The 24,158-nt window shown below is 37.7% G+C and overlaps 2 protein-coding genes across 6 annotated transcripts in view; one reads left to right on the top strand and one right to left on the bottom strand.

The window, feature by feature from the left end:
* Window positions 1-24: 24 nt before the first annotated feature.
* impact.L (impact RWD domain protein L homeolog) lies at window positions 25-15,583 on the bottom strand. The gene is given in 11 exon segments (NM_001085599.1): window positions 25-439; window positions 553-687; window positions 3,332-3,422; window positions 3,885-3,958; window positions 4,752-4,846; window positions 6,493-6,615; window positions 7,825-7,910; window positions 8,550-8,612; window positions 10,841-10,893; window positions 12,913-13,041; window positions 15,501-15,583. Coding segments are annotated over 11 exon segments (939 nt in total). The 5' UTR covers window positions 15,537-15,583; the 3' UTR covers window positions 25-385.
* A 371-nt stretch (window positions 15,584-15,954) lies between these two features.
* The window catches only part of osbpl1a.L (oxysterol binding protein like 1A L homeolog), an 86,741-nt gene continuing 78,537 nt past the window's right edge, over window positions 15,955-24,158 (top strand). For all 5 annotated transcript variants that reach the window (XM_018267950.2, XM_018267949.2, XM_018267946.2 and 2 more), the window contains exons 1-2: window positions 15,955-16,105; window positions 21,409-21,538. The gene's annotated coding sequence lies outside the window, so the exon portion shown is untranslated. The remainder of the gene's footprint in view (window positions 16,106-21,408; window positions 21,539-24,158) is intronic.

Raw genomic sequence — 24,158 nt, 5'->3', positions numbered from 1 at the left:
GGCAAAATAAATATCTAGTCTTTACAAGGTATAAACAATAAACGTTTTTATTTGTATAAAGCACTCCATCTTTCGGCAGCATCTATTTATCAAAGCCTTATTAGAAGTGGCTTGATTTTGTGATCTTTAAGTCTTTAAGCTGATATGAAGGCCTTCCAATTTTCTCCAACGTAAAATCTTTTCTGTCGTCAATGTTAAATCAATGTCTCCTTATAAAGGAGAGTCTGTTCCTCTCATGCATAAGGATAATAGTCACCTTCTGTAGGAAAAGCCTGGGATAGTGTGTTGACTATAACAAAGGGTGTTGGGGTGGTAAATATAATTAAATAACATTAGGAATAATTAAGTGACATATATACACAAAGATTAATGATCTGTCTTCTTTTTATTTTCTTTGGCTACTTTTTTTGCTCTTTGAAGTTTGCTTAGAAGACTCTTCCTGAAAAGAGGAAAAATAAGACTTGAGAAACTAAATATATAGATATACTGTATAGAGATAGATATAGAGAGATTGACTCATGCAACTTGTGCAGAGCTGATGAGCTAACTTACCACAGTACTACAATAGTTGTGTTCCATTAATACATTTCTTGCACAGTTGTTGATATGTTTAAAGCGATCGGGTCCAAGGAGGATACCTCCATACCAGCGTGAAACCACTACCATGACATCACGTGCATCCAATATCTTGGGTTACAAAAATATAAGAGTGCATTAAGAAATAAATTCCCCTTCTCCCCCTTATATTCTTTACATAAAGGCAAACTACAGTGATAACAAAGATGTAATAGAAACTTACTTTCATAGAAATAGTACATTTACAGCATATAATCATTTCCAAAAACTGTGCTACCTCAAAGCAAGGAACATTAAGGACTGTGCCATATGTCTGTTAAGGCTTTCGTTCATCCAGGTATCTATTATTGATTCAAGTCTAAAGCAACTGTATTTACTAAGTGATCTAGTAAACATTACAGCACTCACGGGTTTAGCCAGTTGTATCACACTTAAAAGTTTAAAGGAATAGTTCAGTGTAAAAATAAAAACTGGGTAAATATAGGCTGTGCAAAATAAAAATGTTTCAAATATTAATAGAATAAAATGTAATCTATAAAGGCTGGAGCGAGCAGAACAGAACCCAACTTCCTGCTTTGCAGCTCTCTAACTCTGAGTTAGTCGGTGACTTTAAGGGGGGCCACATGGGACATAACTGTTCAGGGAGTTTGCAATTCACACGGGGTGTTTTTACGTTGCATTTTTAAAACCGTGCATTTAAGTGTAAATAAGCACAAAATGAAGCCCTGCTGAAAATAATGCAATACTCATTAAAGCAATTCCCACAGGGCGCTTGCAAGCTAACATACACCACACAACGCCAGTATTTGCAGTTTTTCAGCAGAAACACCAATACGCCAAGGAAAAATCATATTATTGAACTCTATGGGATCTGCAGGTTTTGATATACACCTCGCTGAAATACGCCCAGTATTTTCAATATGGCGGCCAAACTCTCGCAAGATGGATTGTGCATATACGTATTTGCGGCGTTGTATGCTGTTGGTGTGATTACATTGTGTACTGACATCAGTCCGGCTACAATTTGCTTTTCACAAAAGTTTACTATAATTCTTCCAAGTGGAATTGTGGGGAATAAGAAAAACTAGAAATGCATGTTGGGAAAAGGAAACTACAGGCTGAAAAACACATTATCATGCACGTAAGGTTTCATTGGTATATTTACGCTCAACCACAAGTTTTTGAAAACGCTATGTAAAATGCCCGTGACCTCGCCCTTGGCATGCAGGCCAGATTCAAAACTAGTTATGACCCATATGGCCAACCTCAAGTCACTGTTTGGTTAGTGCCTGGTAACCAACCAGTGGAAACCAAGAGAGTTGCAAAGCAGCAAGTTGGGTTCTGGTTATTAAATTAAACATCCACTAACTCCAGCTTTTATAGATTACATTTTTGCCTAAGTAACTATATTAGAAACATGTTTTATTTTGCACAGCCTTTATTGCCAGTTTATTATCCAGTTTTTATTTTTACACTGAACAATTCCTTTAACACTGTTGGAGCATTGTTGCATGAGATACTCATGCTACTAAAACAAAAGCCGTATCTATCTGTATGGAGGCCACTGTTCCACAGCATATAGCAGAATACATTATCATTTATCCTCATTAACCTTACACGACATTTCCCACAAACACTATTAAAGATTCTGTAATAATTTAATCACTTTGAACTCACAACTCGAATGTTTTGTGATTTATGAAGAAATCAAGGGAAATGTAATAAAATGCAGTAACAGATAATTGCACAACTTTTCCTTTGCACACATCTAATACAGGATTTGCAAACCTTTAGCCTCTCATTTATCAGTGGGAAAAAAAAATTGTATTATACATTATGGGGAAGATTTATCAATGGTCGAAGTGAATTCGAGGGAATTTTCGAAGTAAAAAAGTTCGAATTTCAAAGTATTTTTTTGGGTACTTCGACCATCGAATAGGCTACCACGACTTCGATTCAAAGTAAAAAACTTCGACTTCGAAAATCGAAGTACTGTCTCTTAAAAAACTTCGACTTCAATACTTCGCCAACTTAAAGTTTTTAGAGGTCGAAAAAAAATCATACGATCAATGGATGAAATCCTGCGAATCATTCGATAAGAACGAATCGTTCGATATTCGAAGTTGAAGTAAAGCCATTCGATGGTCGAATTTCGAAGTATTTATTACTTTGAAATTCGACCCTTGATAAATCTGCCCCTGTATGTAATTAATAGTATTTCCTTATAATTTGTTTTATTTTACTCTGGGTATTTAGGGTATTCTAACCTTCCAAACTCAAATCAATGCAGTAATACTGTAGATTTGCCAGTCTCAGCCAAACCTAATATTTGCTGGAATAAACAGACATGACAACTAAAAAAAGCAATACATATTTAGTATGGTTGCTTGCTTAGTAAAACAAGGGTGCTTAAGCATGCTTTCTCCATTTTTCAAGATAGTTTGGGTTTACTTGATTAGCATCAATGGCTTACACTTTATTTACTCTAGAAAAGGAAACAGCATGGCATCTCACATCCATTTTTATTTATATACAGTATATACATATAAACAAGGTTTTCTGCACAGATTAACCTACACCCACTGAACTTTCCTATAAAAATAACAAATGCATCAACTAAAATGATGGTATAATTTCCTTTTCAATGGGGCCAATGGCATTAGGAGGAGAAAGGGATAGCTAACATAATATCATTAGAGCAAGTGAAAAAGGAAAATGCAGAATTGTGCTACGTGTTCTTTTATTAGAATATTACCTGCATGAGGTGGAGCATTCGTTTTCCTGCTGCGGTTTCACCATCATCCTCGCAATCTTGTATAAAAGAATTTCGCTCTTTGATATATATCCTGTAAAAGTGTACCAGGACAAGTAACCAGATAATTATACTATACAGAAGTAGCCTTACAGGTATGAAGTTCATTATTTACTTAGTCAAGCAAGGAAACATTAGCAAATAATATTCGTTTGCATAAAAGGAAGGTTATGCTGTTTTTCAACAGTAAAAATATGAAAAATGTTCTGACCTTCATTTTTATTTCATTTTGGCTAGTGTGTGGGAAGAGTGTGGTTATTTTATTTGAGACTATGAGCAATAGTTACTATTAGCTCAGCAGATCAAACAGTATTACAACTCCAAAATAACCCAAGTTCATACAGTAGTAATCCCTTATTATGCATATGGTATAGTTTAAATTTAAATGAAATTAAAGGACATTTTACTTTTGTTTATGTGCAACAGTACGGATGAGGTTGAGTGTGATATTAATATTTCCACACCACATAAAATACAGTTACTATAAGTGACTGACCTATATGCATAAATATTGTGCGTAGCTGTAGCTATTTTCTTGTTCTCATAGAGCTTATTCAGTATCAGCTTGACCTGGAAAAAAAAACTCACTGACTAATCCAAAGCACTTTTCTGGACACTGTTCCTGTATTAAATAAAAGAAAAAGAAACCTGGAAATAATGGTCAATATGCTAGTCAGTCATTGTACTATATCATATGTAGGTGTTCCATGTGCACATGGGATTTATACATTAACAATGGATACATTCCTCTTCCTCCAAAGTAATCTGAGGCTGTGGCATACACAGGGTAAAGAGCATTCTAGTGTTTCTTTACACAGAGTATGTTTATTTTGTGTTTTTAGAATAGCACTGTTAAACTATAAATTTAAACATATCCTGACAAAGCTGAGAGTAGCCACTCAGCAACAGCAGAAGAGCTGCCAGATATAGGAAGGGGATAGTACAGGTATAGGATAGGATCCCTTATCCGGAAACCCAATATCCGGAAAGCTCCAAATTACGGAATGGCTGTCTCCCATAGACTTAATTTTATCTAAATAATCCACATTTTTAAAAATAATTTCCTTTTTCTCTGTAATAATAAAACGGTAGCTTGTACTTGATCCCAACTAAGATATAATTAATCCTTATTGGAAGCAAAACCAGCCTATTGGGTTTATTTAATGTTTAAATGATTTTATAGTAGACATAAGGCATGAAGACCCAAATTACGGAAAGATCTGCTATCTGGAAAACCCCAGGTCCCGAGCATTCTAGATAACAGGTCCCATACCTGTACTAACCTCATAACCACTTTCAAAGAGTAATCTCTGTTTTCTGGTCTTCAGTAAAAAAAGTGTCATACCTTTATGAATGGACTAACCTGGTAAGGGCTGACTACAGGAGCCAAATGTGCCTGAAATGTACTTCTTCTGTCACTTATTGTTTCGCCATGTACTATCGGAGGTATTTCTTCAACTAGCAAACACAAACGGTTAATTAAACATTATCAACCACAACCACAATGCCTTCCACCCAAATACTGTATCTTATGAGTATAGGCTTCCCAAAATTCTTGCTTTTCAGTGTATTATTGAAGCTTTTAGAGTTAAGTTTTGCTGCCAGCTGCTTACAAAAGTTAACATAATGCAAACATGATAGTTGCAGAAAACAAGCGTTAGGAGTTAGATCCTATTGCCCCTATGTCACAAAGAGGGGGGTCAGTCAGCAGCAGCTTCTATTGAGTCATGCTATAAACTGCACAATCCCCAGTATTTTCCCTAAATAAAAGAGAAGCCATGCGTCTCCTTTATTCCATCATTTGGAGATATATATGATGGGTAGTGAATATGTTTAGAAACTATAGGGGCATTTCTGCCATGATATAATGTAAACAAAAAATCACTGCAGGAACAGTTACTGGCTTTACATGCACATGGATCATTAACAGTTATTTTCTTACAAGAGGGCAGGAGCACCTGCAGAATGCCTTGAATCATCCCTGCCTTGGCAGGGCCTAGAGCTATAAAGGGGTGGTTCACCTTAAAGTTAATTTCTATTATGTTATAGAATGGCTAGATATAAGCAATTTTTAAATTGGTACTCATTATGTATTTTTTTTTATAGTTTTTGAATTATTTGCCTTCTTCTTTTGACTATTTCCAGCTTTCAATGACCCCATGTAAAACAAATGATCTGTATGGCTACAAATGTATTGTTATTGCTACTTTATTACTTATCTTTCTATGGATGCACTCTCTTATTTATATTCCCGTCTCTCATTCAAATTAGTGCATGGTTGCTAGTATAATTTGGACCCTAGCCAACAGATTGTTGGAGAACTGTTTAAATAATAAAATATGAAAATCAATTGCAAATTGTCTCAGAATATCACTCTCTACATCATACTAAGGGGGTTATTTACCAAATTCCAAATTTATCTCATTATTTTCTGAAATATACACCGACCAAATCTGCATGGGTTATTTGAATCTCACAAATTTCAGCCCAAAAACTCCAAAAAGATTTTTGCCCGAAAACCACAAAAACATTGGATTTTTGCACGAAACCCATCGCAGATCAGGATATCTTCAGTACTTCTCCCATTGACTTATATACAACCTCGGCAAGTCTGAGATGCCGGATTTTAGGATTCTGACTTTTTCCATCCTCCGGGTATAATAAATCACGAAGAATTCGAGTTTTTTTTCACAAAAAAAAAAATCGCATTTTATAGTAAAAAAATCTTTTGAAAAAATGTTTTCGAGTTTTTGGCATTCAGACTTTAATAAGTAACCCCCTAAAAGTTAATTAAAGTGAATGTGCCCAGCCAAATGTTTTAGGGTTAATCCTTTATATCTTCCCTGGGTCCTTTTGCAGCTATAGCATTATGACTGTTACAATAGTATGTTAGTAATCTTGTTATGAGCTTTAGCATGGGACTAACCAAATACTGGACCAGAAAAAGGGAGATAAGCCTAGGAACATGAAAATCTTTTTTTCAAACAAACCATTAAGGGCATCCATTCCAGTTCTTACTAAGAGGAACGTCCTGTTGCTATACAGGTACATATACTATACAAAGACTGTAACTCTCATATACAGAAAACATTACAATTATGTACCTCCTGATGAATAGTTCATTCCGAAAATCATTGAGTTTTTAAATGATTCAGTCAGTTCATCAGTTGAGACTTCACAATCATCACCCACATCGGTTTCCTCTGACGTACTTTTTAAACTAGGCCCTGGTATCAGAAGAGAGTTAAGACAATTTAAGATCAATACCTTTAACAGAATGTGCATGTGTTTATTAATGAATCACAATGAAACACAACAATTTACACACACAGCTTCAGCAACTGTGCTGCATCCTTATTGTTAGATTTCACTTATTTCCTAAACCAGACTATCCCTTCTTTAAAAAAAATGAAAGTATTCACTGAGGCCATGTACTGCTCAGGATCTAAACAAGATAAATACACAATGTCATGTTTTTGACAAAAATATTGTTAGGCAAAACCTGCTTCAGTGAGCAGCACTGTAATAAACAGGTACATAAGCCTCCTTATGTTCTCTCCTCTAAGGCTAATGTCACACACAGCATATCATTTGCAGCTGGAAAGCGGAGGCAAAGAAGATGCCATTTTGTTCAGTAAGCATTATCAGACACAGAGACACTGCCAGCAGATAAAACACCTCACAAGTGTCAGTATATGGATATACCACATGCTGCTAACAAAATGCCAATAATTTCTCCAGTTGTATTCCATGGATGGATGGATTACCATTTAATGATCTGTGGTCTCTGTCCCTCTGTAACCAATTTTTTCCCTTCTATATGGGCTGGCGTAGATGTAAAGATTTTACGGAAATAGCACATACTGGTCCCAGTGTTAACACCAGGATAACTAATGGAACATGAGGAGGATTGTTACAAACAGTCAGTGGCTACAGATCATAAAATGGAAAATTGGCAACCATTTGGTGTGGTGGTGTGCTGCCTGACCATAAGTCATTTGGAGGATCGCTTGGGAAATAATTGATTATAGTGTGCTACCACCATTAATATGGACATGGTCTTAAATGTTCTTGTGGTAAAATGGGTGTGGTTTAAAAACAGGGAGTAGTAAACACTAGCTTCCATTATCAGCCCTCAACTGTGTAGACCAGAGACCAGAAAAAATCCATCCCTCAGTAGCAGAGAAGTTGGACAGCACCGAGTTAGAGGAAACATGACCTGCTCAGTCCATCATGTCTGTTCTTTAAGGACACTGTGCTCCATCTATACTTCATGTAAAGAAAAACATTCTTACTCATAATAGAATTCTTTTAATAGTAGCACTCTGTTTAATAAATTAAATCAAATGCATTTTCAGTAATTATGACACTGTCGAAACCTTTCATATCTGTCTGTGCTGAGTGTGATGAGTGTAGCAAAAAAAAAAAAAGATAACCTGGATCTGAGGTCTGTGATTTCTCCACCAGAAATTCCCTTATTTTTTCCACCCATTGATAAAGGATGTTCTCCCCAAGGTTCTGTCTGCAAGAAACAGCAAAGCATTCTATGAAATGCTTTTTTGAAGAGCTAGCTGTACAAATAATAACACAAAAATACTATAAATAATTTGCATAATTTATTTAAAGGGAACAGACAATTAACATTTTGCATTCCATTTTAATTTCTATTTTCATACGTATATCAATTTCAACAAGTAGAAATTAACCTTGATGGGAAATTGTTGTTTGCTTTCTTTCTTTCTATGACTTATCCATGGGTAAGAGATAGGCGAGTCTAAAATACAGGGACTAAAATCCTACTCTCACGTCACTTCCCCAGAACCCCTATTTCTTTTCTCCACTCCTGGAACCCCCTACAAACAAGGAGAAACCACAAAGACAAAACTAACAACATATAGATAACTTTCAAAAAAGTTACATGATATTCACGGTGACTACATAATTCAAGAAGCAAGATCATGGTCACGATGAGCAACATTTCAAATGTAGTAATTTAGCAGTTCTCAAAAACTAGAAGAACTAATGAGAACCAGGAACAAACATCATTCAGGAGTATTAACCAGAAACTGCTGGCTTTATACAAAGTTCTGTTCATCCAATAAATTAATATTAACACAGACACAAGGCCTTCACGATGCAGTATGAATATTATAGTACTTACAAATACATTTCTTCCAAACAATTAGACAGTGTTAAACGATCTTCCCCCCTGAGCCAGGGAGCACTGAAAGACAAAAGTTAAGGGTATTACTTCAAAAATTAAAGTATCTATAAAGCCATCCCACATTATCGATTAGAGAAATATATTGCTAGCATATTGCTAGTATTTAGGATGGATTTTTCCACATATCTGTATAAAAGGAATATTGTAGATTTGAAGGAAATACTATTGTATTAAACTGAAACATATATAACTACAGAATATTTTGCCAATGACTCTATTCTGCAGATGTCTATCATGGGCCCAACAAACTCTCTACTACATAATAAATACAATAAAAGCATCCTGCTATATCTGTAGTTTTTCCTCAAAAAGTAGAAAATGAGAGAATAAACCGACAGTAAGTTCCGGACAAATGGAAAATTGGGGCAGATTCAATTCAGCAGGAAAAGGGTTTTATCATGTGAAAAGTCATGGACGAGATTAGATTTGATTTGAGATGGGAAAAATATTGCTCTGTTTAGAGGATAGAGTTAGCTAAAATGACTTGCATGCATGTATAAATTAATTCTATTGGCTGTTAAAAAATTGCTATACTAAAAACTGAAAATAAGGTTAATTGCAAAGGTAATTAGAAGAGTACTCTGAGCAATTTTGCAGTAATTTGTTTTGAGGGTTTAAGTTTCCTTTAAGTTTTATGGTCATTTATTATTAGGAAGTCAGTGTAAATGGTCAAAAGGTCTCTCCTCTCCATTTCAGAGCACAGAGACCACTGACCATGAATGCAGCACTGCCTGTGTTGTGTAGGTACGAAGACATTCCTCTAGACATTCTCTCCTCCTACCTCATTAGGCAACAGCAATGGTGAACAAGGAGCAGAGTGCAGCCATTTTCTTGGACAGACGTGCATCAGCACTAAACCTGGCCATAGACGCAAAGATCTAATCGTACGAATCGAGGATTCGTACGATTTTCAGAACGTGTGTGGAGAGTCCCGACATTTTTCGTCCGGCGGAGATCGGTCGTTTGGTCGATCGGACAGGTTAGAAAATTTCTGTCGGCTGCTGATAATATCTCTGCGTGTATTGCCGATCGTACGATTTTCAGTGGGAGACTGTCACTAGCTTTGGTTGGACATAGATATCGTACGATTGCTGTCAGGGGCAGAACATTGCTGATCTGTTCTTTTACTAATCTGACTGGTAAGACTTTGATCTGAATGGTTAGTGGTGGGTCGGGAGATGGGAAAGTCCAATCGTACGATCATTCGTACGATCGGATCTTTGCATCTATGGCCAGCTTAAGGGACACAATTTTGCAACCCCCTAGTGTAATAAATAACTAAGTAGGTTGCATTTCCACTAGACATCCCACCCCTACCAGCACAGCTCTCTCAATGGATGGATTTTTAAAGGGGTTATTCACCTTAAAGTTAACTTTTAGTAAAAAAAAAGGCCAATTTTAACAAACGTTTCAATTGGTCTTTATTATTATTTTTTATATTTTTTTTTTACTTAATTTTTGTCTCTTTCCATATGAAATGAAAACCAACTGCAAATTGTCTCTGTATATCACTCTCAACATCTTACTAAAAGTTAATGCAAAGGTAAACACCCCTTTTAAAGTTGTTCAAACACCTCCAGTATGAAAATATCAGATCCTGTCAGCATGGACCACATGTGCTCAGCCCATGGCAGATTTTGATTATAGTGTTTTTTATTATTGCTTTGGTTCATTTTACAAATTACAAAATGTAATCTTATATCCATAACCAAACAATTTTTAAGCAAAAAAAAAAAAAAAAGAAAGGAAAAAAAAACCCACACACATTGCATATTAACGAAGATACCACTTATACCTAATTATCACTATAGCTTAGGCGATTTTAGGATTACCTTTCTTTAGTTTAGGATTTTGATTATAGTTTTACTTAAAGGGGAACTAATGTCAAAATGAAAATTTTATAGACGCGTCATCATACTGAAAATCACTTTTCACGATCTCTCAGCATCGGTTTCTCTTCATTTTCTCTTGATTTTCATTGACAGATATATATTTTAGTGGGGCTCCTTTCCCAACAAATGACATCCAACTCCTTCATAAAGACTGAATGAAGAGATACAGATGCTGAGAGAGGGCTAGTGAAGATAAAATTGATTATTTCAGAAGTGGTACAGAATTTCTAATTTATTATATTTAAAAAGTTTTTTATTGCTTATAAGTGTCACATTTTCACAAAAGCTTCCCTTTCAGATCAACACATTTTAATCACTGGTCATTTCAAAACTTACTTTAACTGATAAAGAGGAGGTGAGGCAACTGGGTAGTCTGGTGGAAGAATGACCTGGAGCAACAACATAAAAAAAGATGAAATTTATATAAAACAGTACATTTAAGCCTATAATACATGTACTGTAGTTCTATGTAAGAATAAAAAATTGGGACACTGGAGTCCTTCTGCACATAACAAATATACAGAAAAGATCTGGGATGCGGCTGTAGACAAATTGTCTTTATCCAAACAACTCTGTGATGGTGTTGCCTCTCCTAAATTACAATGGGATATAAACACAATATTTTTTTTGTAGCAAGATTCTGCTGTTAAGATAAGTGCCCTATGCCTATATGTGTCTCAAAGAACTTTATAATTGTTAGTTGTGGAGTAATAACAAAGTGCCACTGTCATTGGTGCAGTAGTGCTGGGGCCCCAACAACAAGAGCCCCTTTTGAGTAGCATGGCTCATCTCTGGCACAGAATAACTATGGTAAAAATGTATGTTCTGGTCCTCTATTGTTCTCCTTGTACACTCTCTCTTTAGGAGACCTTATATCTTCATTTGGCCTTAAATATCACCTCCATGCCGATGACATTCAGATATATTTAGACACTCCCTCACTAACCTCTGACGTTCAAACCCAGATAGCAGACTGCCTAGTAGCTATCTCTTCCTAGATGAACCAACGCTACCTCAAGCTCAACTTGGCCAAGATTGAGCTCATGGTCTTTCCACCCAAACTGAGCCCTTTTCTTCCTTTCACCATTACTATTGATGGCATGACTATTAACCTGAGAGATAATGGCAAAACTCGCACACCCAGGCCTTAAAAGCTCCGCCAGGTGCTCAGTTGCTTGGAAGGATCGGCACCCTCCTCAATCAACAAAAGAAGAAAGCAATGAGTGAGTGCCATTGCTTTCTTCTTTTGATGACTATTAACCTGATCAACTCAGCACACTGCTTAGGCGTCATATTTGTCCAGTCCCTCTCCTTCTCTAATCATATTAATAATACTGTAAAAACCTGTCGTTTCTTCCTCCACAATATAGCCAAGATATGCCCATTTCTTTCACAAACAACAGCCAAAACACTAATCCATGCCCTTATCTTATCCCATTTAGACTATTGCAATCTCCTCCTAACTGGTCTTCCTGACTCCCATATTTCTCCCCTCCAATCAATCTTAAACTCTGCTACCAGGATCCTTCTGCTCTCTCCTAAAAGGGAACTTGCTCAACCCCAACCAAAATCCTTAGCATGGCTGCCTGTTAAGCAAAGGATAGCATATAAAACCCTTCTACTAAAATTCAAAGCCCTTCACTCCTCTGCTCCTCACTACATTTCTTCTCTTGTCTCACTATACGTTCCTGGTTGTCTTCTCCGCTATTTTCAGAGCTTCCTTCTCTTTACACCATCCACATCCAATGTCACCTCTCGTCTCAAACCCTTCTATCTTGCTGTTCCTTACCTCTGGAATTCCATCCCTGAATTCCTCCGTAAGGAATCCTCTCTTAAATCTCTTCAAGAAAAAACTAAGAGCATACCTTTTGGACCACTAGAACATGACATGAGCCTAGTCTTGTCCCTAATGACTATGCCTTACCTTGTGCACTTTTTCATCTCCAATGTGTACCTGTATGTTAGCCTCCCATCCACTTAGACTGTAAGTTCTACGGGGCAGGGACCTCCTTCCCAACAATTTCTCTCACCACATAGCACTTAAGCTCTTTGTCCTATGATTCTGTATATATTTATTATGTGATTTGTCTCCCCATGTATACTTTTATATATATTGTACTTTTATGCACTGTACAGCACTGTGGCTCCTTAACAGCACTTTACAAATGAAGTTATACATACATACATGTTCACCCACACATGCAATACTCTGTCACAACTCCCTGCATATAAGCTCTATAAACTTTGTTTTCCATTTCTTGGAGGTGTGCCTGGAGCAGAACCTTAAACAGCTATAAAGGATAAGTAATGCTTGAATGCTGGGTTTACAAGAACTGTCAATACACCGCACCACCTATGAAAACATGAGCAACCTACAAATAAATGTCTGATATTTAACAGTACTATACCTGTAAGCACAGAGTCCATGTGGGTTTATTTGAAGAGTCAGAGATCGTAATACAGAAAATCCTTTCCGCTTCATCAATTACACACCATTCATCTCCATATATTGACGTAAGAGCTTCCACTTCATCGATCTTACAAAAAATAAAACATATACTGTTCATAGTTTTGCCCATGTGAAAATAGACTGCTATCTTCTGTGGCCTCAAGATAGAATGGAGACGATTGCTGTGTTTTTATTTAGAATCAAAAATACAATTTATGTAAAATTGCTGGAAAATAAAGTACATTTATGAACACTTTTCAAGGCTTTTTAAATAGAGTAGCAGTTGAATACTAATTTGGCCACTTAATAGAGCTGTGTTGACAGTCTGAGGGATAACAGAAAATGCCACTCTGCATATCCATCTCTGTGTATCCTGGGGATTTTTAAAGCTGTGTTGACTGCAAGAGGAGAAGCGGCTTCCCTTCAGACCTATATATCAGCCTACCGGCAACCTGATCCTTTCCTCCTTAAAGCTGGCCATAGATGTACAGATTTTCAACAGATCCAATCCACATCGTGAGACCAAGATCTTCTGAGAACCATCGTACGAACGTTCGAACTGTCCATCAACTAAAACGACCAATTTACCAGGAAAACAAAGGGGAGCTGCCTGCTTGGCCCTGCAAACATCCATAGATTGTACTGGGACCGACAAAGATTTTTTAACCTGGCCGATCAATTTCCTGGCAGATGTCGGACGAAAAATCGTAAGATGTACGATCGTTTGAATCCCACTAACCGCACGATAATTTGACGAATCGGTCGGGCTGCGCTGAAATCGGTCGTTTCGCAAAGAAGAATCGTCGCGTCTATGGGGGCCTTTAGTCAGCAGGGCTCTGAAATCCCCAGGGTAGAGTCCTGAAGCGGGTTGGCAGCTTACCTGAAAAAAAAAAGCAGGTACCCTGCGGGTGCAGAAAGGATTTATGGGTGTGTAGAGATGTGGCTCAGAAGGTTGTGGGTCACATTGCAGGTCTCATCTATATTTCTTAACTAATGCTATATTATCTATATTTCACTCCTTTAAACTGTTTTTAAAACTTTTTTCTGCCATGCCACTTCTGGTTTACAGCAACACCACTTCCAGATTAATGGAAGATTGGGTTTAAAATGCAGATTGGGTTGCGGATAAGGCAGTTGCGGGTCAGGTCCGAGCTGTGGAGTTGGAAGCAAATCTGGAGTCAGAGTTGCCAAAAATGTTCCAACTCCTAATAGCACTGAAAAGCTTTTATGAAGGAGGATATGACAGAAGCATTTCTGTTTCTAAGAACAATACTTTTGTTGATTTTGGATTGTATTTAACAGCTATTCTACAGCTATACGCCAGATAGGGTTGCCACCTTTTTCTAATTTTGTTACCGGCTGGTGGGGGGTGGGAACAAAAAGGGGCGGGCGTGATGGCAAAAAAGGGCGGATCTATGATGTAAAAAAGGCGGGCCACGGTGCGGAGCTGTGTGACGCCAAAGGGGCATGGCTATGACGTAAAAAGGGGCGGGCTGCGGCGCAGAGCTGTTAAGACAGGACAAAAGCTAAATTTTACAGAGGAATTGGGGGCGGGCCAAGGGGGTCTCTTTAAGGGTATTACAAATTTAAATTTGTAATATTGGCCACTTCCTTGGCAGGTGTTTTACCAGCTAGGCCGGTAAAATACCGGCCGGGTGGCAACCCTAACGCCAGGTTTAATTCATATATAAATGGTTTTAGGTAGGGATGCACCAATTCCACTATTTTGGATTCGGCTGAACCCCCGAATCCTTTGCAAAAGATTTGGCTGAATACCGAACTGAATTCTAATTTGCATATGCAAATTAGCAGTGGTAAGAGTAAACATTGTTTACTTCCTTGTTTTGTGACAAAAAGTCCTGCAATCTGCGTCCCCTAGTTTGCATATGAAAATTAGGATTCAGATTCGGTTCAGCCGGGCAGAAGGATCCAGGCGAATCTGAATCCTGCTGAAAAAGGCAGAATCCCGAAAACGAATCCTGGATTCGGTGCACCCCTAGTTTTAGGTTTTCCAATAATTTTCGTTTTATGTAGTTAAGCTTTGATTTTTGGTTTAGAATTACCAAAGGATGCAGTTAATACATGAATACAAAAAATGGTCACTCTCTACATCATAATTAAAGGTGAACAACCACTTTAATGTAGCCGCCTTGCCCATTTCTCCTCTTTATCTTAATGTTGTTGTGCTGCTGTAGCTAAAAGTCTTCTGATTGGAGGTGATCATATAACTGGTTGCAGAAAACCCCACACATTCTCCGGGGCGACTGTTCCTTTAAATCACGGTGACTGCATCTTCAGTAAGCGCTGGCCACAAGGAAGCAGGGGACAGAGAACTAATCGCTAAAACTAATCGCGTCAAAGGCGGACAATGATCACTATTCTTTTTTTTACTTTAATGGGGAAGCCACGTGTCCAAGACTCCACATACTGTCCCGTAAGCGTTAATTCTTCCCGGAAGTTGCCGTGCGCCTGAGCACAGCTGAGGAGCGAGCACTGAGCGTTGCTTTATTCCCGGCGCGGCTCCGGCACCTCACACAGGGCACTTACTTGTCTCTGTACGTTTTCCTCTTCCGTGTCAGCCATTCGTGACAGACAGTGTATAGAGCAGCGCGTGACACGGGAGAACTGAAGCCTCGGCCTCGCCACAACTATTTGCTGAACTGACTGATGCCACCAGGTGGCGCAATATGGCGTTAACTGTGACTGAAAGCGACATGACAGTGGCTGCTGTTAGAAGCCGTACATTATTTAATATGCAAATTCATTAAAGCAGGACTTGCATTCCTACAGCTTCTGACTGGATTTTTATTTGTAAAGAACAGCCACAATCTGCTTTTGTGTTTATGTTTAGCACGTGCACCAAAACCCACCATAATAAATGCCATTTTGAATAACGCCTCACTGTACGTACAACTAATCCTCTTTATTTCATATCGCTTCCTTTGTGTGAAACAGTGTCAGGCTGAATTCCTGTCCAGAGCCCGTCACTCACTCCCGCCTGTCTGTCAACTCCCAGTGAGCCGGGAGACAAACAGGAAGTGCTCTCACCATGTGTGGGGGGCGGGGCTAAGTTTCTTACTTTCACTGGAGAGCAGCGCTGCTACCTGTCTGTCTGGGGATAAAGGAGAGAAGCTGCCGCTTGTGCCTGTGCGGTGAGTATCCCAGTATTGGTCAGTCACACCATGGGAGTACTATGGGATTAATACGGTGGGTCCAGCAGGATTTGTCCCGTGATAGCCGACTGTGTGGAGTGTGTAGCTGTGATTAAGTGATGGGACCTTTATTGTGTGACAGTAAAGTTGTACCATGGGCTGCTATGAGCATTTTGTTGCAGTTGAACCCATGTGACCCATGTGGTTACAAAACCAGCTGCAAAACTAGCCAAGAGGCACTTCAAAAGTAGCCCAAAAATAGCCCAATGTGTGCAGTGAAAAAAAGGTCTAAGAAATAAACGACTATATGTGAAAATACACCTTTTTCAAATTTCACATCTTTTTCCAGGATGCAAAATGGGAAAGATTTGCCCATCACCCAGGGCAGCCCAGGAGGTATAGGGCAAGAATGTGAGAATGCTTAATGGGGTGGTTCACCTTTAAGTTAACTTTCAGTTTGTTCTACAATGGCTAATTCTAAGTAGAGATGCACCGAATACACTATTTTGGATTCGGCCGAATACCGAACCAAATCCTAATTTGCATATGCAAATTAGGGATGGGAAGGGAAAAACCTCTTTTAATTTGTTTTGTGAAAAAAAGTCACGGGATTTCCCTCCACGCCCCTAATTTACATATGCAAATTACATAGTTAAATTGGGTTGAAAAAAGACAAAGTCCATCAAGTTCAACCCCTCCAAATGAAAACCCAGCATCCATACACATACCCCTCCCTACTTTTAATTAAATTCTATATACCCATATCTATACTAACTATAGAGCTTAGTATCACAATAGCCTTTGATATTATGTCTGTCCAAAAATCATCCAAGCCATTGTTAAAGGCTGAATCAGCCATCACAACATCACCCGGCAGTGCATTCCACAACCTCACTGTCCTGACTGTGAAGAACCCCCTACGTTGCTTCAAATGAAAGTTCTTTTCTTCTAGTCTAAAGGGGTGGCCTCTGGTACGGTGATCCACTTTATGGGTAAATAGGTCCCCTGCTATTTGTCTATAATGTCCTCTAATGTACTTGTAAAGTGTAATCATGTCCCCTCGCAAGCGCCTTTTTTCCAGAGAAAACAACCCCAACCTTGACAGTCTACCCACATAATTTAAGTCTTCCGTCCCTCTAACCAGTTTAGTTGCACGTCTCTGCACTCTCTCCAGCTCATTTATATCCCTCTTAAGGACTGGAGTCCAAAACTGCACTGCATACTCCAGATGAGGCCTTACCAGGGACCTATAAAGAGGCATAATTATGTTTTCATCCCTTGAGTTAATGCCCTTTTTTATGCAAGACAGAACTTTATTTGCTTTAGTAGCCACAGAATGACACTGCCCAGAATTAGACAACGTGTTATCTACAAAGACCCCTAGATCCTTCTCATTTAAGGAAACTCCCAACACACTGCCATTTAGTGTATAACTTGCATTTATATTATTTTTGCCAAAGTGCATAACCTTGCATTTATCAACACTGAACCTCATTTTCCAGTTTGCTGCCCAGTTTTCCAGTTTAGACAAATAACTCTGCAAAGTGGCAGCATCCTGCATGGAACCTATAGTTCTGCACAATTTAGTATCATCTGCAAAAATAGAAACAGTACTTTCAATGCCCACCTCCAGGTCATTAATAAACAAGTTGAAAAGCAAGGGACCTAGTACAGAGCCCAGCGGTACTCCACTAACAACATTGGTCCAATTAGAAAATGTTCCATTTACCACCACTCTTTGTAGTCTATCTTTTAGCCAGTTCTCTATCCAGGTACAAATACTATGTTCCAGGCCAACAGGATACGGATTCGGTTCGGTCTGGCAGAAAGATTTGCCCGAATCCCGGATTCCGTGCATCCCTAATTCTAAGCAACTTTTTTTTAATTATTTTTTTTATAGTTTTTTAAATGTTTGCCTTCTTCCTCTGACTCTTTCCAATTTCCAAATGGGGATCATTGATCCCATCTAAAAACAAATTCTCTGTAAGGCTACACATTTATTGTTATTGCTACTTTTTATTTCTCTTCTTTCTATCTGGGCCTCTCCTGATCATATTCCAGTTGCTTATTCAAATCAATGCATGGTTGCTAGGGTAATTTGTACCCTTGCAACCAGATTGCTAAAATTGCAAACTAGACAGCTGCTGAATAAAAAGCTAAATAAATGAAAAACTACAAATGATAAAAAATGAAAACCAATTGCAAATTGTCTCAGAATACCACTCTACATCATACTAAAAGTTAACAACCCTTTTAAGAGTGACTGGAGACTGGGGTGCAGAACCCAATATCTGGTAACTCACAACTTCTACACAAGTCAGTCCAATTGCATGCTAGGAATTGTAGTCTTACATTATACTTGGCAGTCAGCAAATTGTTAAACAAAAATTACATTACCCAACATGCATTGGGAGACACAGGCTTGGCACATTAAGCAAGAAAAAAAAACTTTGGCAGGTTTCCAAAGTACAAACCAGCCAAAGGCCCAAAAAGTAGCCCAGATTCGTACCTTGGCTAGTTTGTACTTTCAAAACCTGCCTAGGCTTTAAATTAGTAGCCCAATTTACACCCCTAGTCTAATGATTTCAATCACTTATCCTGGCACTCCTCTTCCCTAAAAATCACAACAGCCTGGGGTAGTTTATGGCAGGGTGACCACCATCTCCCTCCTTGTTCCCAGTAATCCTCTGTGGCAGGTCAGCTTTTCCAAAAAGGTTAGGTCTGTTTATAAGCCAAGCCTGCACTGCCGCCGAGGATTGCTGGGAACATGGAGGAACATGGAGGAACATGTTGATCCCTCCAAATGACATTACCTTTCCTTAGCCTATAAAAGTCTGCAGTGTTTTGTGCCACAGGTTTCATGTAAGGATCCAATTTTTGCCGACTTCTTCACTTAGGGGGGGACAGCATCATTTTTGTTTGGGAAGACTACGAAGAGATTATAATCATAATACACAAGAGCCATGAATATCCTTTAAATTATATAGTGAATAAAGGTCATATACAGGTCATGGAACTCCGAGGTAACTTCTAATATCCTCATATTTTACAACTGGGGGTACTTTATTAATTATAATACACAAATTTTAGTGAGTCATGTGACAGAAATTACATCACTACTCACCGTTTATAACTGATGACATCACTACTCACCGTTTATAAGGATATAATTTACAAGATATTCATGGCTTTTGTGTATTATATAGTGAATAAAGTACCCCCTCTTGTAAAATATAAGGATATTATAAGTTACCGAGGAGTTTCATGACCATATAAAAACACGAGGCCGAAGGCCGAGTGTTTTTATACAGGTCATGGAACTCCGAGGTAACTTCTAATATCCTCATATTTTACAACTGGGGGTACTTTATTTATTATAATACACAAATTTTAGTGAGTCATGTGACAGAAATTACATCACTACTCACCGTTTATAAGGATATAATTTACAGGGATATTCATGGCTTTTGTGTATTATATTCTTATTCTATATTCTATATTATAACGGTGCTTCGTGATGTCATTGGTTATAATCGGAGCTTCGTGATGTCATTTCTGTCACATGACTCACTGAAACATGTGTATTATAATAAAGTACCCCTTGTTGTAAAATATGTGGATATTAGAAGTCACCTCGGAGTTCCATGACCTGTATAAAAACACTCGGCCTTTGGCCTCGTGTCTTAATATGCTCGTGGAACTCCACTGTACCTTAAAATATCCTTATATTTCACAAGATATATTTACTATATATGTATCCATAGTGTATAAACCTATATTATTCTGTGTGTATGTTGCCTAATACGTATTACAGGTTTGTATGGTCAAATATGTCAGATTTAGTTGCTCTTTTGTTTGTTGTTGATGCTTTGTAAATAACTAGAATATATTCCGTTATTTTGTCCTTCTCCATTCTGCTCATAAAATGGCCAAAGAAGAATCATAATCTGTTAAATTAGTTTATTTTTCTGTGTTCCTGGTATAGATTAGAATACAGTTTAGAAATCTATTGAGCTAGATTACAGTTAGAGGCACATTTATCAAAGGTTGAATTTTTAATTCATGTGAGTTTTTAAAAACGAAACTCCCATAAATTCGAAATTCGACCAATCTTGGCTAATTGGGATGAAATAGAGGCACACATCAGAAATACTGGAGGACATCAGGATTAATGTGATAAGTAGCAAATAGAGGGTCCTAGATTTAGTCCATATGCATTTCCAAAGTTAAATGAAAATGATATCCTGTATGAATGAAAAGCTAAACAAGATGTTATGTTGGTTTAAGCATAGTATATAACGACTGTATCTGACAAAAAATGTTGATTGATCCTTTTATATAAGTTGAATATGTCATGACCCTTGAGGGCAATCTGTTTGATGTTTATTTGAAAAATAAAAAATTTAAAGAGAAAAAAAACCAACAAATTTTATAAATTCGGATCCATAGAATAGACCCGAAAACTCGAATCGAATTCTGTTAGAATTTTAAAAAATCAATTCATGTTTTTTCTCCGAAAAAAAACTCGAAAGTCAGGAAGGCTGCAGACAATTCAAAATTGATCCCTGGACCTCTCCCATTGACTTAAACATAAATTTGGCAGGTTTAAGGTGGCGAATAGTCAAATTCAAGTTCTTAAAGGGCCAGAGCATGATAAATCACAAAAATAGATTTTTCTTTTTTTTTTTTTTTTAAAAAAAAAAACTCAAATAGAATTTGAATAACTCCCTAGTCGAAGGGCTGTTCAAGTGGATGCAGACCCCTCATGAATAGAGTTTTGCCAAACACTGGCAGTCCTGTATTCATAGAAATGTACAAGTATTTGTGCTCTATTCTAAAGCGTAAAGACCTGCGACTAAGGGTACAAACCATGGGGCAGGGCACAAAGTTTTAAAACATGCACTTCCCTGCCATAAATGAATGAGCAATTGTGAGCTTTACTTTGCAGCATAATGAAAATGTTCTTGGCTGTGGATAATTTGTTTCAGGATCAACCATGTGATCCATAGCAACTCTGCCTCCATGCACTTATCATGCAGCGTTGCCCTTATGACTAAACATAAAATATCATGGTGTGATTATGGTTTAAACATCTTCTGTTTAAGTAACGAAATGCCACGAGATATCTTTTACTTAATCATAATGTGTGTACGTTAATAATACAAGCTGGATATCAAATTTTTTTTCCAACAAATATTAGCAGATAATGTTGTGTAATTACTGCTATATTTTCTCAGTGGTAAGCAAATCACTTACTTTCAAAATAATCTAACTTGATTTTGTGTTTAACTTGACCTGGACAGTTTTCTCAAAGTGGCTGGCATCTCCCTGTGTGAAACTTACTGATGTTTAGGAGTCCGAGGTTTCTGGTGGTGTATCTGCTCTTTACATCCTTGGCTAATTGGCACTGAAACCAGCTGAAAATCCACACAGGTTAGTGCAACTAAGAATACAAATTCAACAAACTGTAAGAGTTGGTTTTAAAGGTGTTGTTCACCTTTGCGTTAACTTTTAGTATGGTGTAGAGAGCGATATTCTGAGACAATGGCAATTGGTTTTAATTTTTTTATTATTTCTGGTTTTTGAGTTATTTGGCTTTTTATTCAGCAGCTCTCCAGGTTGCAGTTTCAGCAGTCTTGTTGCTAAGCTCCAAATTACCCTAGCAACCATTGATTTGAAGAAGAGAGCAGAATATGAATAGCAGAGGACCTGAATTAAAAGATGAGTCATTATTAAAAGTAACAATAAATATGAAGCCGTACAGAGAATTTTTTTTAGATGGGGTCAATGACCCTGATTTGAAAGCTGGAAAAAGTCAGAGGAAGGCATATCATTTAAAAACTATAAAAAATAAATGATAAAGACCAATTGAAAAATTGCTTAGAATTGGTCATTCAATAACATACACAAAGTTAACTTAAAGGTGACCCACCACTGTTTACCAGTATTGTGTGGCTAAAGTAGACTGTTTCTCTCCGTATGTTCTATTTATATCAGATTGCTGATATTATTGTTGCTTTCTAGGATAAAGCCCTGAATTCCCCAGTACAGGTATGGGATCAGTTATCTGGAAACCCGTTATCCAGAATGCTCAAAATTACAGGAAGGCCATTTCCCATAGACTCCATTTTATTCAAATCTAATTAAAAAAAAATTTATTTTTTCTCTATAATTAAACAGTTCCTTGTACTTGATCCTAACTAAGATATAAATATCCTTACTGTAGGCAAACCAACCTACTGGGTTTATTTAATTTGAAATGGTTTTCTAGTAGACTTATGGTATGAAGATCTATTCTTAATTACAGAAATACCCATTATCCAGAAAACCCTGGGTCCTGATCATTCTGGCTAACAGGTCCCATACCTGCGCATACATTTTCCTGTAGCACTAATGTGCCTTTAGCTCTAATTGTAATTGCATTGATATTTTGTGAAGCCAGCCAATTGGAGGTAAATCTGGGATTTTTTTGGAGGGGGGGGGGGAAGTATAATAAAACTTGTCCTGTATGAAGGTCTTCTACTTTCTACATTTTCCTGTTCACAATCCTGTCCACATCAAAAATGTTCTTGATTTCTGAAAAATACATGCTTGTTTGTGAATTGGATGCCAGCAACACATTTTAAAATAGTTGGGACAGGGGCAGGGTTCCAACAAAGTTGCCAACCTCTCTTTATAACAATGCGTTTGGTAACTGAGATGCCAATTACTGTAGTTTTGCCCATCCTTGCTTGATATAGGACTGCTCAATAAATTGGGGTATCCTATGTCATGTTTTTTCTTTTTAAAAAAAAAAATGTGCTAAATGTTTTTAATTGGTGACAAGTCTGGACTTCAGACAGGCCAGTTTAGCACCCAGATGCTTTACTACTGTGCCATGCTGTTGTAATATATGCAGAATGTGGTTTGTCCTTTTCTTGCTGATATAAGCAAGGCCTTTCCTGAAAAAGATGCCCAGTTGTCTGGTTGGCAGCATATGTTGCTCCAAATCCTGTATACAGGTATATTCAGGTATGGGATCTGTTATACAGAAATCCATTATCTAGAAATTATGGGCATTACAGGAAGTCTGTGTTTCTGGATCATGTTCACGTACAAGTTTTAACTTGCATTTCTGGATGCAGAAACAAGCTCATGTATAAACTTCGCCCAGCGCATATTTATTCGCAAATGGTTGTATTGCCCATGTTTTTTCCTGAACACTAAAATATTGCACTGCTGTGCTGGTCTTTCGTTTTTTGCTAATTTGCATTGAGAATACATTTTCGCAAATGGCTCAGAAATGACAGTTGTTTGCGTGAGTGTGCCCACTGTGTGAGGTTGTTGTATGCGAAAATTACGTTGACAGTAACTTAAATTCGCAATTTGCGAATATTTTCTCTGCCACCAGTTGCGGCGTAATTCAAACACAACAGGGGTCATTTATCAACAGTGGGCAAATTTGCACTTGAACAGTAACCCATGGCAACCAATCAAATTGTTGCATTCATTGTTCTTCTTGCAGCTGGCTTTAAAAAGCTAATCAGTGATTGGTTGCCATGGGCAAATTTGCCCACTACAATTTTCATATTTTTTCCATATTTAAAAAGCTCTTATAGACATTCGCAGTGTGAAAAAAAAAAAATTCAATTCTGTTTGCACACTCTTATTCAGCTTTATAAATGTAACCATGTGCAGGGCAAATATATTCACTGTGCGAACCAATCTGCCGTGGGCTAAGTTTATAAATGAGCCTCAATGTTTTTTGGAAGTACAGTAGACCCCCTATTTTACGTTTTTTCAGGGAACCACAAAAAAATGGTGTAAAATCAGGGAAATGTAGTTTGCATAATATATAGGTGGGACCACAAAACAACAATGTAAAATGAGGGAAAACTTAAAATCAGGGGATGTAAAATTGAGGTTGCACGGTATTCCTGAGCCCATACTGCAATTTCCACTGCAATATTGTCTTTTTAATGCAGGGCCGTCTAAGGACCAATAAATCATGGTCATCTAATTCTGGCTTTTGCCCTTGTCCCTTGTGTACAGAGATGTCTCTGGATTATCTGAA

This window comes from Xenopus laevis, chromosome 6L, assembly GCF_017654675.1.
Source record: "Xenopus laevis strain J_2021 chromosome 6L, Xenopus_laevis_v10.1, whole genome shotgun sequence".
NCBI lineage: Eukaryota > Metazoa > Chordata > Amphibia > Anura > Pipidae > Xenopus > Xenopus laevis.
The sequence above is the reverse complement of the archived record's forward strand: the minus strand, read 5'-3'. Positions and strand labels throughout refer to the sequence as shown.